This window comes from Petromyzon marinus, chromosome 2 (assembly GCF_048934315.1).
Source record: "Petromyzon marinus isolate PM22_M1 ecotype Great Lakes invasive population chromosome 2, UKy_Petmar_22M1.pri1.0, whole genome shotgun sequence".
NCBI classification, from domain to species: Eukaryota; Metazoa; Chordata; class Hyperoartia; order Petromyzontiformes; family Petromyzontidae; genus Petromyzon; species Petromyzon marinus.
Window position 1 is genome coordinate 17274222 of NC_133668.1, and position 15344 is coordinate 17289565.

A 15344-nucleotide genomic window follows, 5' to 3' on the forward strand; every position below is an offset into this window, starting at 1 on the left:
TGGTATCAATAAATGTGTTGCCTCCAAGGAGTGCGTCTGCGAAACGGTTGAATCCACTACAAATACTTACAAACAATGGGAGGTGACTGGTAATTTACAGACCTAAAGTGTAATGTTTCATACCGTGATCACCATCATCACCATTAATGTCATTATCATTATCATAAACATTTCCTCCATCTCCATCATGAATACCACCATTACCAGTAACATCATCAGCAGTAGCCTTTTTCTATCCACTGCTGGATGAAGGTATTCCTGCACCATCACCATTCTTGACAGTCCTGTGATGCCACAATTCATCACACTCCTGCTCATGAGCTTGCTGTGGCGCTCATCCTCGCTGGGCTTTCATCACTGCTGCATGTCGTCTCGAAGCAGCAAACACCAACGGGTATAATCCTCATAAGCACATCATGATCATCAACATCGTTATCAGCAATTGTGCAAAGGTTGCATGTTCTGGCAGAAGGGAGGAGGTGATGGCAAGGTGTAGAGGCCTTGGCTGTGATGACATCTGGATGTTGCTTGCTATGTTACCCCTTTGTAATAATCGTGCTGGTTATGCTCCATCCGTCTGCTGGAGAAAGTTCTGTATGTGCTGGCTCACTTTCACTGCACTGCCGAGAAAGCTGCTCATTGTCCCCAGCAGGGATAATTATAGAAGGCTTGCATGAGCAGGGCACACACACATATGACTTGACTGCAGGGGCAAAATAGTAGAATACAGTTATGCTCTAGATAACAGGTGAAATGTGAAACTGACAAAAGGATATTTTGAGCAGTAATTACATTCTAAAAAATGTACGGTTCACCCACGATGTACAAAAAAAAATCCAAATTGTATTCAATTAGCACACGGACAATAAGCCGAAACAATAATGCAATGTTAGACTTCTGAGTAACAACAACGCATTTCTTGTTCTCTGCTCATTTGTGGGCTCTGGCTTGCTCATGAACACACGAGTAATCACATGGCATTATAAACATTCCTTCTTAAATTCCAGTCTCAAAAGGATTCAAATCCACAAACAGACTTGCCAGTGTTTTTTTTGCCGTTCTACACGTGTACACATACATGTTTGTTAATGTGATTTTCTTGCCTCTTATGAATTCTGGTACTCGGATCAGAGGAGCGGGATGCCATGGAGTGCACGCCACTTTAAACCCAGCAGCGGGGAATTTATATCCAAGCCATGCGCAACGGAGCTATTTATTATACAGTATCTGTAGCTGGTGTGGACGTGTGTTAGGTCAGCTCGACCTGAACTAAGTGCCTGCTCGTGTGGCAGCACTGTTATTATTTAATATATTTATTATTTACACAGGAACACCTTATTTCTGGGTAGACTAAGCATCTGCATGATGCTAACACTACTTTCCACTCGTCAGCTCATAGCTGCTTTCAGTAATACTCACCTTGCAGAAGGAAAGGGGATGTTTGTCTTTATTAAGATCTTGCATATGTAGTGACTGTGAATGTCACTGTGTGGTGCCGGGCTTACGAAGCCACGGCAGATAATGTGTTGGCATTATGTGTAGCCCGCTTACTGGGCATAGTACCAGCCCTAGCAGGGCTTGGGTGAGTGCGGAGGCACCGCGTACGGTGTGTGGTGCGGGCTCCCGGTGAGGGAGCGAGAGGGAGTGTCAGCCAACCAGGGTTACGTTGGGGCATGATACGCCGGTTGACCTGCCGACACGTGACCGGATTATATTGGAGGGGGGCCACTGGTGGACAGGGGCCAGTGGACGGGGGCCGCTGGGCGGTCACGTGGTATAAAGGAGCTCTCGGGAGCCTTCGGGAAACAGCTCGAGAGATCTAGAAAGTGGGTGGGGCGAGGGTGCGGAGCCAGTCCCAGCCCAGGCCGATATAACGGGGGCCCCGTGAGGGGCTCGGGGTTCTTCGGGTTGCTGGTGAAGAAGATCCACGTCGGGTTGAAGAAGCCTCTAGCCACGCAGTCCAGGACCCAGCTTGTGGTCCGGGCTGGGATAGCGAACCGTGTATAGTTCTGCCGTAGTGTGGCTAGATGGGCAGGTTGTGTTATGTTGAGTTGGTGAAATAAAGAGTGTTGCTCCCAAGACAACGTCTGCAATTCAGTTGGACTCACTACACATGCATTACGCTGGTAGAATTATAGAACGGCTTGTAATGCATAGATAGGAAGGGGTAATCGCCATAATCGGCAATGATAAATCCACTGCTGGATGGTCCCCCCAGTCCTTCACCATATCTCACGGTTTTGCAATATCCAGTCCATCGAGATCCTACACACGAGCTGATTGAATCACATTTGTCTCCGTTATTAGCCTTGCCCACCAACCATAATCAATGTGTTCCTCTTTACTCAGTGTAATTTCAATCATCCACTTCTCCATCTTTCTTTTCACACTTTTCAGCATTTGATTAATTAATCTTTGTAATTTTACCACACCTCTGATACGTCATCGCTGATAATATACACTGGATTCGAACCCAGTATCTCAGTGGTGCCCAATTAAGTGCTCTGATCTCGGAGACATCTGGTCACCTCTCATTCATTGAAATTAACACGGAAATCTTCTGTGTGGATATGTGTGTCCCACAGAGAGGGCTGGATCATGGTGGCATTTGGGATACCCTGTGCTAGTGCTCTTCACATGACCGTTACATAACCGTACATCACTTTGTTTAAAAATCCATGAAAACATCCTTCAAACAGCATTGCCTCACAATGCATCCAACCCAACATGCACAACTCTTGATGAAAGATAGTGTTTCAAATGCAGCTTCTGTTTTACAGATAGTGAATGAAATAACTTTACATGGCTACTACATTCCAGCAGCCGTGCATTATGTGGGCACCAGCAGACCTGATTTGTAGATTGTGTGGCCCTTGAATGGGACATGACATGGGTTTCATATGTAAACACTCTTCTCATCTTTGGATGTCTGTCACTTTGTATGAGGGCTTGTTTGGTGTAATGATAATGCATGACTTAGGACATCACTCTCACCCACCCATTGAAGCCATAGAACCTCTCCTGAGGTGGACCAGGTCAAACAGTTTTCATTTTCCAACAAACGCATATCCCAGTGAATCACGAAATTGCCCTATCTTGTCCCATATACTTTTACTTTTGTATGTTGGACTTTTTTTCACCGTACGTAGCCAACCGTGCTAATCGGAGGTGTGGGGGGAAGGACAGCAAACTAAACACAAAAAGCAGTTCACGAGAAATTAGTTTCAAATCTAGATTTAAAAGTGCAAAGCTCCAGTGGCTTCCTAATAAATGCGTCCCAGATGTATGCCCTTTATCAGCCTGGGGTCTGAGGCCTATTATTAGGGGGCTGTGCAGGACCAGAGCAACATACGCAGTACAATCCGCTAGTTTGGCTTCATACCCCCCCCCCCGCCTCATTCCTCGACAGCCCCTCTCACCTCCCCTCCAGCTAGTCAGGAATTTCCTCATCTCAAATACAAAAAAGCCAGACTGTTCACTCAAGGGAGTCAAGACAGCCGAGGCCCCTTTGGGGGTCGAGCAACATTTTGAGAACCCTTGCTCTATCTCGCTTAGTGGTGTATGCATAAGGTGTGTGCTAGGGAATGTTAAGAGCACTTGTCTTCCTATTCAAAAGGTTAATAGATGGATGGAATTTCCCCTGCCATTGGAATGTGGAATGGTCACCAGCAGCTCCAGACCCTCCAGCAGAGATGAGTTAATTTTGCCTGTGTTTATGTGTAGTGAGGGACTTCTGAGACATGACGTGTAGAGGGCTCCTTGTTTATTTCTCACACTTTACAGGCAGAATCACTGAGCGACATATACACTGGGCTTCGTATAGCTAACCCACTCATACAGTCACATTGCCGGCATCTAACTATATAGCTGGCTGACTAATACAGTGACGACGACGATGGGGACCGTGCAGTGGATCGGCCATACGGCCGGACGATGAAGAAGAGATGACGGCGAAGAAAGCGATGGCAGCCAGGACCTAAACCCCCACGACAGCCCCGAACCTCTGGTCACGTCCCCCTTATATACTCCTCGGCGTGGCCAAGCCCCGCCTCTGGCCACACCCCCTTCTAGAACTCTTCGTGCAGGTTCCCGGAGCTTGCCGACTGATCCCCGCCTCTGACCTTTAGCCCTGTTACGCCCCTGTTATGGTTGGCTATTATATAGCGCACCCATACCCGTAATTGTCCCTCCTGGTCACTGTCACTACATATACATTCTGACTCCCATAGCATTGTTACTGTGTCTACGTATGGAGCCTATATCTAGGGAAAGCCATGATATAATTGCTTCATGAAGTCAACATTTTCAACGTTATGATGTTTTGCTATCCTTTTGTCTAAGATTGCTTCATTTATGCAGCTGCAAGCTAATTATCCATTACGGATTAAAGCCCCTGCCCCCAATATTCAATCAGTTGCCAAAAGGCTGCTCTTGTTTAGCATCTACAAAGTGGGAATGTGTTTACGAGAGCAATCCCCAGCTCATGTTGGTAAAGCTCACTGCCCTACAAAGAGCTAAAGTTCACTTGTTACTCATTTACTAGAGTAAACGGTGTGCGTACACGCGAATGGGCACGTTCTGCCCGTGCGCTTCTGAACGTAACACACATCACACCCACCAATAGGGAAGGCGAACGCCCATACGCTCAGCGCACGGTGTGAATCGCACCATGTGAGCAGTTTCTGTTGAAGCCTGAGAGTCAAAGGAGTGTGAAGGTCAAAAAAACGAACTGCTTTGGAGCTTCTTCTTTGGTTCTTTCAGTAAAGTCACGTAGAATTAGAATAAAATAATAAAATAAAAAAGACAATACAATTCTCACGACGTTTCGGGACGACAAGCTGTCGTCCCGACAGTTTTGTTACTTCACCTGAAGAGGGCTACTTGTGTTGTGGCCGAAACGTCGTGAGAATTTTATTGGCTTATTTTATTTTATTATTTTATTCTCATTCTACGTGACTTTACCGAAAGAACCAAAGAATATGAATCCTTGCAGTCACGAAAGCTTTAAATCGAAATGCTTTGGAGCTGTTTTGTGATCATCTCCATGTCAGATTTGGACAGCTGCTGACTTTTCACTTCGTGCAGTCACTCTTACCAATAACACGTTTTTTTGCCACCTAAATCTTGCAACCGAATTCCATTTACCTCTCCCACTCACCGATCTAGCGGCTTGAGTTTTTCTCGATTTGTTTTCCCGGAATAATATTATTTCAAAACATCCACGTAGTGCCCTTTCCCCTGTGTGGTGAAAATACAATTACTCTTATTCATTACATTTGGACAAAACAAAACAGCTTTGACAAAAAGTGAAAAAATAGGGCGCTGGGTATTTTTAAACAAAACAAATTCAGGAAACAAGTGGGATTAAGACTGACAGTGGAATGTCAAGCAAACACTAACTTTGAGAACAACTCGAGGTTATGTTTGGGAACATTCGAGCAACTTAAAGTTAGAATAACTTAAAGTTAGTTGCACCGTTCTCTGCGTGCTCTCATTTTTTAACATATGCAACACGTTCAATGCTCAATATCTACCTTGCGTGGTAAACATGCGTTTAGAGTCCTTGGCTGAGATACATATGTACATAAGCCACATCGTTGGGTAATCAATTGTGGCCAGGTCACTTCTGAAAAAGAGTTATACAGCTCAGTGGGCTTTACCTGGTAAAATAAAACAGTTTTAATCGTTTAAGGAATTGTCTTCACATCCCAACAAAGGACCTTCCTGGAATACACCGAGTTTTTATTATTATTATCTTCAAATTCACTAACTTTTCTCGGTAAATAAAATCTTATAATACACGAAGGTACTAAGAGCAATAACTTACTCGTTAACAGAACTGAACACTTACATTTTAAACTGTGGAATTTAGTTACAAGAGCAGTGTGCTTGTATACTGCCATCAACGATGTAAAGAATGGAGAGATTAGATTTTGTGAGTCTAGAGAATGGAATTGAAATGATTGAGAAAGTACTTTTTAATAAGCGGCGGGTATTAATATTGTCTGCGAGGTTGGACGAGGTGGGAACACTGCAGCGCCGTGCACCTGCCATGAGATCACGAGACCAAAGGCTCAAAGTTCGTCCAGGTGGCTACTGTAAAACAGACACAAACTTTCTTGCGTATATCCTGGTGAATGCCATATGACGATAATCTGAAGTCACTTCGTCTCATTAGGCCATGTATGAACGAGCAGCAACTATGTAATATCCTTTTCACAGAGTAGCAAGCGATGTAACTAGATGGGTTTCAAAACTATTGCATTCAAGTCAAAGCCCCTCTATACGCTGTTGAGAAGTTGGGCTGTGGTCATCTCTATTGTTGGCATGGAGCCAGTTGTGGAACTTCCAAATTCCTATGTTGGGGTCAGTTTATCCACAGAACGGCCACTGCATGAGTACCAGATGTATAATCAATTAAATGAATGGAATTGTCTTCCTGTAGACAGAGCACTCTTCACCTGCCTTAATACCTCTGTGGCAGGCGGCGATTTAAAATTGACCTCTAGTGCTCACTCATGCACTGCACAATACGTGTTGGAGCATGGCCACGGCGATATAAACATGGGTTCAAGCAGCCATTACGCCGATAGGCAGTGTGCACTCAGAGAACCTTTGGTTAAAACTTTTTTCACGCATTATTTCTCCCAGTTCTTGGTTTACTTTTTAATTGTCATGGTAACTCTAATGGATTTTATAGCATCTAAATACGATACAGGTAAATTGAAAAATGCTGTGTGACTTGTACAACATTATTTTGTAATGACTTACAGTAAGAGTGCATGTTAACGGCAACATGGGAAATATTGCTCCACTTGTGCAAGTCCAAACTGGCTCCAAAAAATGATGGATATACTGCACATTTAATGCTTATATAATTCACTGTTTTGTTCAAATATTTTTTTGTTAAAAGTTAATAGGATGGATAAAATATGCCCTGTTCGCAAGAAGGATACGTTTATGTCCTTTCTATCTGGATGCAGTGAATAAGTCCAAACAAGATGTGACAAATTTGATCCAATGACAGACAATTATTATTACAAAATAAATATACTTTACTCTTGAGGAGTCTTTCAAAACCATCACTTTACCCTACATTGCAGGGATCACAAAAAAGATCTCCAATATCTTGAATAAACACAAGATCCAGGTCCGATTCAACACATTACATAAAATCCGTGATCTGGTTCTGTCTGTAAAAGATGTGATTCCGGACATACAGTACCCTGGCGTCTACAAACTAAGTTGCCTCTGTGGTAGTAGTTACATTGGAGAAACCAAACGACATGTCTCGGACCGCATTCGTGAACACAAAGCAGACCTAAAACACGGTAGGACCAACACTTCGGCCTTGGCAGATCACTGTTATAATTCAGTAGGCTCACATGACATTGACTTCTAAGACAGAGGTTCTTTGCAAGCCATCTGGCTACCATGAGAGATTCGTTCATGAGGCTATCCACATATACAAACACAGAGACAATTTCACCCGAGAAGATGGATTCTGGCTTAGCAATCATTGGAAGGATTTGATAAACCATTTCGGGTCTTAATTGATTGTTCACGCTTACGGTGGCTTTCAGACCGCATCCATTATTTTCGTCTCCCCCCTCCTCTTTTCCGAACATAGATGGACTCGTCCATCTGAATAACTGCCAAATCGCTCTCCGTGGTGCTAACGTAAAAAAAACACTTTTTTTATAATTTTCTTGCTGTGGTTTTCACACCTGATGATGATTGCTTGTGTTGCAGTCGAAACGTCGTGCTAATTTTATTGTTTTATATTTTTATTATTTTATTGTTTCCCTTCTACGTGACTTTACCGAAAGAACCAAGAATATACTTTACTCAGTTTATTAAAATACCAACAGGGCACTTATTTAAATAAATTGTGAGTTGTAGAAGTGTTACCAGCCTTTGGTAATAATATTACATTTCTGTAAAATCTATAGCCTATCATATATGAATATATAAAATCATAAATTCCTTTTTAGGCATTGTTGATGAATGTGAGTTTTGTTTTGCTTCAGGTCAGTAATTGGCTGACATAAGCTATGAGAAACAGTTGGCTAATAATGGGAGCTGTATGTTGTTGGCAGGGACTGTTGAGAGCTTATATAAAATGTTGGGAATTACTGTTCGAGCACTATATTGAGCAGGGTGCTGAGAATCTAAAATAGTACCTTTGGAAAATGTCTTGCCATTTTGACAACTTTACACCGTGGTGTTTTTACACGAGGTAGACGCGCCTGTAATGCGGTGCTTTGTGGGGCGGAATTGGTGGGTCACATTGTGGATTGTGGAGTTTTCGCATTGCGAGAGTTGAGACTGAACCTTTGGGACCAGAAGGTGTCCTGGATGAGGCACTAGCCTAGGCTACTACGTTGTTGCACAGAAGGTATTCTTATTTAGATAGCGGTTGTGGTATTTAAACTTTCAGGCCTTGCTTTAGGTTTCCTGTGGGATTGTTTTTGTGTGTGGAAATAAATGATTCAGGCATGTTTAAATATTGTTTTAGCTGCTTTGCACACAGCACGGGACATGTGCAGCACCAACTTGTGACTCGTACCAGCAAATATTGTATTTCCAATTCTCTACTCCCTTCACTGGCTCCCAATTCAGGCTTAAATCCGTTATAAGACTGCCCTCACTACTTTTAAGATCTTAAATGATCTTGTTCTAGTTTGTATCAATATTGCACCTCCGATTAGCATGGTTGGTTACGTACGGTGCGAAATAAGTTTAACATCGAATGCGACTCTCTTGTTTGTACACTTCTTTACTCGAGCATCCCAGGTCTCTTTGTGCAACTCAAAAGTAACCTTTGAACTGTGGGAGGTCGCTCCCTCCTCCTCCACCTCCTCCTCCACTGCTCCCTCTGCCTTTTCAATGTCTCTCCGCCTGGTTTGCCTGCTCGGCTGATTCACTCGCCGCCTTCTGCCCTCTACTGTACACTAGATCATTCATAATTGAATCGGACCTCGCTCAGCACTACCCCGTAGAACGCCGATATACGTTATAGCGCCCTTTTTACCTGTGTATTTTTTTTCTAACAAAACATTTAATAAAATATAAAAAATATATCAAACGCTTACTAGTGAGAAGACGCAAGTGCCGAGGAATTGCAACCGCCGCCAACCCTTGTTTACCTTCGCGCAGCCAATGAGATCGACATACGCTCTGCGACAACCAGAACCCTCCCCTCCCCCCCGATTTGATGATCACGATTCGTGGTCACGATTATATTACATTTTTAAAATCTGTTTTTACAGGACAGTAGCTTTCTCCCAACCCCTTTGCCCTTTCATGTAGTTTATTTAGTTTACGTACTCTGATATTAAACAATCGTACTAGCCATCACCTATGTTTCATTGGCAGCTGTGCCTTATGGTCCGAATTCAAATCTCTTCTTTCTGAGCTGTCTTTTGCAACATTGGTAGAGAGACATTTGCCCTTGTGGAAATGTACCCATACAAAGTCCAAAGTCTGTGGCCCATGTGTTATACAGTCGAACCACGAGTTAAACAAGTCGGTGAGTTCCTGATCAAAGTGCATTATTTAGGGTGATGCCCACCTCAATTTGTGGCTCCTTGAGCCAAATTTGGAAATTCCACATTCCAGTGATTGAGCCAGTCTCTCGGGGAAAAAACACGACTCCTTTTATTGAGCCTGGTAGGATGACTGACTCCTAAAAAATTTGAACTCGACTTTCTGGGTTCAAATCCAGGATGGAGTCCGGACAGTGTTTATGAATGTGGTATTGAACAATTATTGTATATCATAGACAGGAAAAAGTAGGATGAGTGCTTCATACATAATATTTTATGGGCAGAAATAAAGGGAATTTTTTTGTCAATTGCTTTCCAGGTTGTCCTTGACAGTGGTAATACATTGGAGGAATTGGATATTTAATTGAAACATTCACAAATGGTTATAACTTCTTAAGAAATAATGGTTATGGGTGAAAATAAATCCCAGGATAGGAAGGTTAACAAAATTTGTATCCAGAAATCGTTCTTATTTTTGCCATATTCTTGCATGTGCAGTGACATATATTAAGTCACTATGGCATCTAGCGCCAGCTATTGGAAGAGTGGTACTGTGCATGCTAGCATTTCTCTCTGGCATCAGAGTGTGTATGGCAAAGAAGCAGGCTCTAGGGGGCATGCTTCTGGTGACGGCCAGACATGACAGTATGGGTGAACCCGAGAGGGCACGTGACCAGGAGAGGGTAGCGAGGGGGGGCAAGGGGTGGCAAGAGGGACACGTGACATAAGGCCCAGAGCCTTCTAGTAGGATCTGGAAGGGGGCGTGGCCTCGGGCGCAGCCAGGCCATGCTCAGGGGCATAAAAGGGAAGTCCCGAGCGCCGATCCGGGCTGTCTTCAGGAATCAACCCGCGGCGCTCGTCTCCTCGCTCCTCACTCTTCGGTCATCCCGTTCGGCATCGTGAGTCAGGCAGTACGTTACCGACCTGACTCAGATTAGTCGTTATCCCGCTGGGGTCTGAGTTAACCGTGGTAGTTACCACCTATATCGTTGTGTTATGAAGTACCCTGTTGGGGTGAAGTAATAAACGTGTTGCCTCCAAGTTCAAGTGTGTGCCTCTGTGGAAATTACTACACATGCATTGGTGTACTTTAGGAGAGCTGTTATAATTTATTGCTTTTCGAGGCTCATTCAGAAGATGAGGTGTTATTTCCTTTCAGCCATTAAAGACACCTTACATTTTAATTTTAATTGCTGTAGTGATAACATGTCAGATTTATAGTGCTTGCTGAATTCGTGCAGTGGGTTGCTAATACAAATAAAGCAGCACAGAACGTGCTTTGGCATTTGCACATTGTTGAAATTACATTTTTTTGCGCTGAGGTGGTTAAGTGGCTCAGAGATCAGAGTGCTGAACAGGCACTGCTAAGATCCTGGGTTGGAATTCAAGCTCAGCCGTTTAAACTGGGTTCTTAAAATGTACCAAGTTGATGGTCCCAGCCTGGTTACCAACCGATGCAGAAAAAATAACCACCACATAAAATTTGGTTATGTACTTAATGCCTAATCGGTTTAACTGTGATGTGACGAACATTCTTCTCTTGGTCAAAACACTTAGACCATTGCTTTTGTATACTACAATATAGAGTGGTGGTGCAGTGGTTAGTGCACTGCACTATGAACTGGGTCACCCGAAGTTTATTCTCGGCCACGGCTTACATCGGTCCGAGTGATATCTAAACTGGTCCTGGACAGCCCCCACCCACCTGTAGCAACCCACGCTGACCAACACGGTGAGGTATGGTCAAACAACCTCTTCCTGAGAGGTGTCGGGAGGCCCTCATCCAGTAGTGGATTGACAAAGAGCTAAAAAGTTTTTTTTTATGTTATGGGATAGTGTATGCAATACAGATATTTAAAGTCATGTTTCAGAAGCAATTCACAATTGAGACCTGTAGTAATGACATTGCCTCGTGATGTACCTGCTCTGCTGGTTGCTTTACGAATTCAGTCAATTAATTCCTCCTTTTACGAGCCTGGGTTGGTGTTCATTTCCAATTTGTTATGGCAAAGGCCAGTTTCACCATAATACCACGGACTACATATCGGTGTGGACTTAGACTTTCATAACAGATACATGTGCACAACACCTGTAATTTGACTTTGCCTGCTTGGGTGTCACAGGTATGATCTACAGTCGGGAGGACCAGGAGACTCGGGACCTGGGCTACCAGAAGCACGCCTTCAACTTGCTCATCAGCAACCGCCTGGACCCACACCGCACCATCCCCGACACACGGCACCCACGGTAAAGGACACAGAGCAGGGAAGCAATGGATAGAATTTACCGACCTTGTTTTATCCTTTGCAGCAGCTTTGCGGAGGCCTTCATCCAGCAGTAAATTGATCATGGCTGTATGTATTTTGAACTTATTTCGCATCGTACATAGCCAACTGTGCTAATCGGAGATGAGGATGATGATGGCGTTCTCTGCTTCAGAGTATTTTATGATGAAAAACATTTCACTAACGCCGTGAGCTTTGTGGCTTATGAAATGCACGTGTCCTTGTTGGATGTTCCTACCTGAATGACACCGATGCCCCCAGGTGTGCGACCAAGTCGTACCCAGCCCAGCTGCCCACGGCCAGCGTGGTCATCTGCTTTTATAACGAGGCCGTATCGGCACTGCTGCGCACGGTGCACAGCGTCACAGAGCGCACGCCTCCTGCCCTGCTGCACGAGGTGCTGCTCGTAGACGACTTCAGCGACCTTGGTGAGCCTCTGCTTTTGTATTTGTATCTCTAGCTTTTTATCCATCGCTCACTCTCCTGTCGAATCAAGTCCCCTGTTCAAACAAACAATGGGACGGGAGAGCAGGCAGCTCGCAATCGGAGGGTTAAAATCTTAGATGGGCATTGACTCAACTCATGAACCCTCTGGGGTCAATGAAATAACTACCACTGTGGGGAAGTCAACAGTGGCTGTTCCATGGATAGACTCGCCCCCACTGAAGGAATTTGGAATTTCCACCACCAACTCAGCAGGCCTGTAAACAGGAGATGAGCACCACCCTCAATGCTCATTTGAGCAGGAAATCACTTTTATATCTCTCTCTGCTGAGTGTAGGAAATGCCACGTTCTCTCTAGTAAATATTAACTACTAGCTTATGTACCCGGCGTTACCCGGGCCAAAAAAATATTGAAAAACTACTCTTAAAAATCTAACAGTGCGTACTGAATGTGGTGGCACCTGCTATGATTACAGCAGTGCATACTGACTGTGGTGGTACCTGCTATCACTACAGTAGTACATGCGGACTCTATAGCAGTATTTATTGACTCTATAGCACAAAGTACTCACCTGACAGAGTGGCGTGGTGAGGCCTAGTCCCGTGCAGAGCCTCTGGCCTCGCCGAGATTGTCCAGCCGGCCGAGGTGGCACCTTGGCAGGTTGGGGCTGGGCTGCTACCCCTGACCCCCCCCCAGCCACGATCTCCCCGGCCGCTCTGCAGTAATATCTACGGCCTATATTGGTAGCATCTAGCGACTGTATAGTAGTAATAACTGCACGCATCGGGGTGGGGGGGGGACATCCTACAGTGAAGAATGAACGTCAGCATTTAGTGTATTTTAATAGCATTTTTAACGCGAAAGAAAATGTCCCCCTCACTCCCACCGAAGGTGTGCGACTTGGCATGGGCTGTTCCCCCCACCAAAGGTGCGAGTTGGTATGGCCGTACACGCGTCATAAATAAATAAATAGATCACTCAAAAATCGCACTAAATCGCTAAACTAATTTAAAGTTGACGGCTGTGAAAAAGGAATAGCGCTTGCTCACCGCGGGGCTTGCGGCGTGGTACCTGGCTATTTTGTTTTTACGTAAACCCCACCCGTTGGGAGAGGCAAATCGTTCGCAAGTGCGCCATCGCACACAAACCCACAAACAAACCCACAGACAGACAATTTTTTACTTTTTTATATATATAGTTTTAAACGTTGATAAGATGCACCGCCCTGGCACTCGGTACTCAACTAGTGACACGGTGGAGTGCAATAACGTACGCGTGTGTGGTGCTTCACGGCATGCTCTGCAGTAGACTTGAGGGAAGGGCTGGAGAAGGAGCTGAAGGAGAAGTTTCCCAAAAAAGTTAAGCTGGTGCGGAATGAGAAGCGCGAAGGACTCATTCGTGGACGCATGGTCGGGGCCAACCACGCCACAGGTAACACACAGGACATGGGATGATACTTGAACGCACATTTAACAAACTGAGCGAGTGTTTTGCCGTTGATTACTTCGCGCAGGAAGAGCGCACAACTGTTGTCATCACATCTACGCCTCCCATGTAAGGAATGAAACGGGTGGACTTCCCCACAAATCTGGCTGTCGCCCGATGAAGCTGGTTATAATTACTGGCGGAACGTCACTCAGATTGTAAATGATGTGGCTTGGCTCTCCAACACACCAGTGTGCTGTACAAGTAACGAATTTGCATGTTTCTGTTTACGTGACAAACCTTACTAGTTGGCTGTCTCAGGTGGTGGCGGGTTTAACGACACATTTATATATTTACGCGATCTAAGCCAAAAACACCTCTATTATGGATATTGGTCACGAAAGCCTACGTGTTAAACTCATAAAAACATACGCAACTCTTTTAATAAAATTACACAAATGAACACAAAACACTTTTTTTAACATGTAATTATTCAATAACACAAAATGTAATATTTACTGTTGAATAAACATGAATAAAATCACTAAGTTTACTGTATAGTTTAAGATGACACTCGTCACTGATGTTAAGCCATGTCCAGGAATCAAAATTAGGTCACTGCGTTCATAGGGCAGTGCACGAACTATTGCGCCACTGCAGTTTAGAAGTATTAAAATATAAAAATTGAAAATTAAACCCAGTGAGTTGTGTGCCTTTTAATTTGTATGTTCATAAATAAAGAGAACATCCATACTGCTGGTGTGAAGCTTGTATCCAAAAGAGCCATGGTGCATTTGAATGCTTGCATGGATTCACAAAAACGGATCTTACAACTATTCGCACCGCGTGGATCGGTGCGGATGGCCCGTACTCGACGCTTAATTCCCTTGCGTCCGTTGTGGCCGTGTGCAGGTGACGTGCTCGTGTTCCTGGACAGCCACTGCGAAGTGAACGTGGCCTGGCTCGAGCCACTTCTGGCACGTGTGGCCGAGAACCCCAGTACCGTTGTGTGCCCCATCATCGACATCGTGAACCCCGACACCTTCCTGTACTCCGCTTCGCCGCTCGTGCGCGGCGGCTTCAATTGGGGGCTGCACTTCCGCTGGGACCCAGTGCCCTCCAGCCTGCTGTCTGGCCCCGATGGGGAGATGGCACCCATCAAGTGAGACCCCGGGGGGTGCGCCACACTGGGCACGCAGCCATTCACTGCCCCCCCCCACTTCCCTGCAGTTTGATCGATTCCAAAAACTCGCTCATAATTTAATTCAAGAATCAATGATTTTTATTTGAGGTTTACATTCCCATTAGTATTGGTTGTCCTTTCGTTTACACGTTTTTTTATTAATACATTTTTCACAACTTGAATCTCTTCCAGTGCCCAGGACCTGGTGAGAAATCCTCAAATAATTACATTCTTTAGCTCGAGGCTCAGTGGCTCCTCCTTTTATGTGACCCTCACTTGACAGCCCAGCACTAAAGATGTCTGGGGCCTGGCTCTCGGATGATTGCTTGGTTCTGCACCAAGGCCCAACAATCTGCAACAGTCGAAGCAATGCTTCTACTCACACTCCATGCTTCTCCTGCCTCCCACTCGATGCATCTCCTTCCTCTCATTCCGAAAATCCCACTCTCCTTATTTCC

General features: G+C 44.7%; 1 protein-coding gene across 2 annotated transcripts in view; it reads left to right on the forward strand.

The window, feature by feature from the left end:
• Positions 1-15344, forward strand: part of GALNT11 (polypeptide N-acetylgalactosaminyltransferase 11) — a 35046-nt gene that overhangs the window by 7576 nt on the left and 12126 nt on the right. Inside the window, exons 2-5 of one of the 2 annotated variants that reach the window (XM_032960296.2) lie at positions 11672-11795; positions 12095-12261; positions 13587-13709; positions 14616-14865. In XM_032960296.2, the coding sequence (XP_032816187.1) occupies positions 11672-11795; positions 12095-12261; positions 13587-13709; positions 14616-14865 (664 nt within the window). Of the gene's footprint in view, positions 1-11671; positions 11796-12094; positions 12262-13583; positions 13710-14615; positions 14866-15344 lie in introns of both variants that reach the window. The other variant, XM_032960288.2, reaches the window with a different exon arrangement.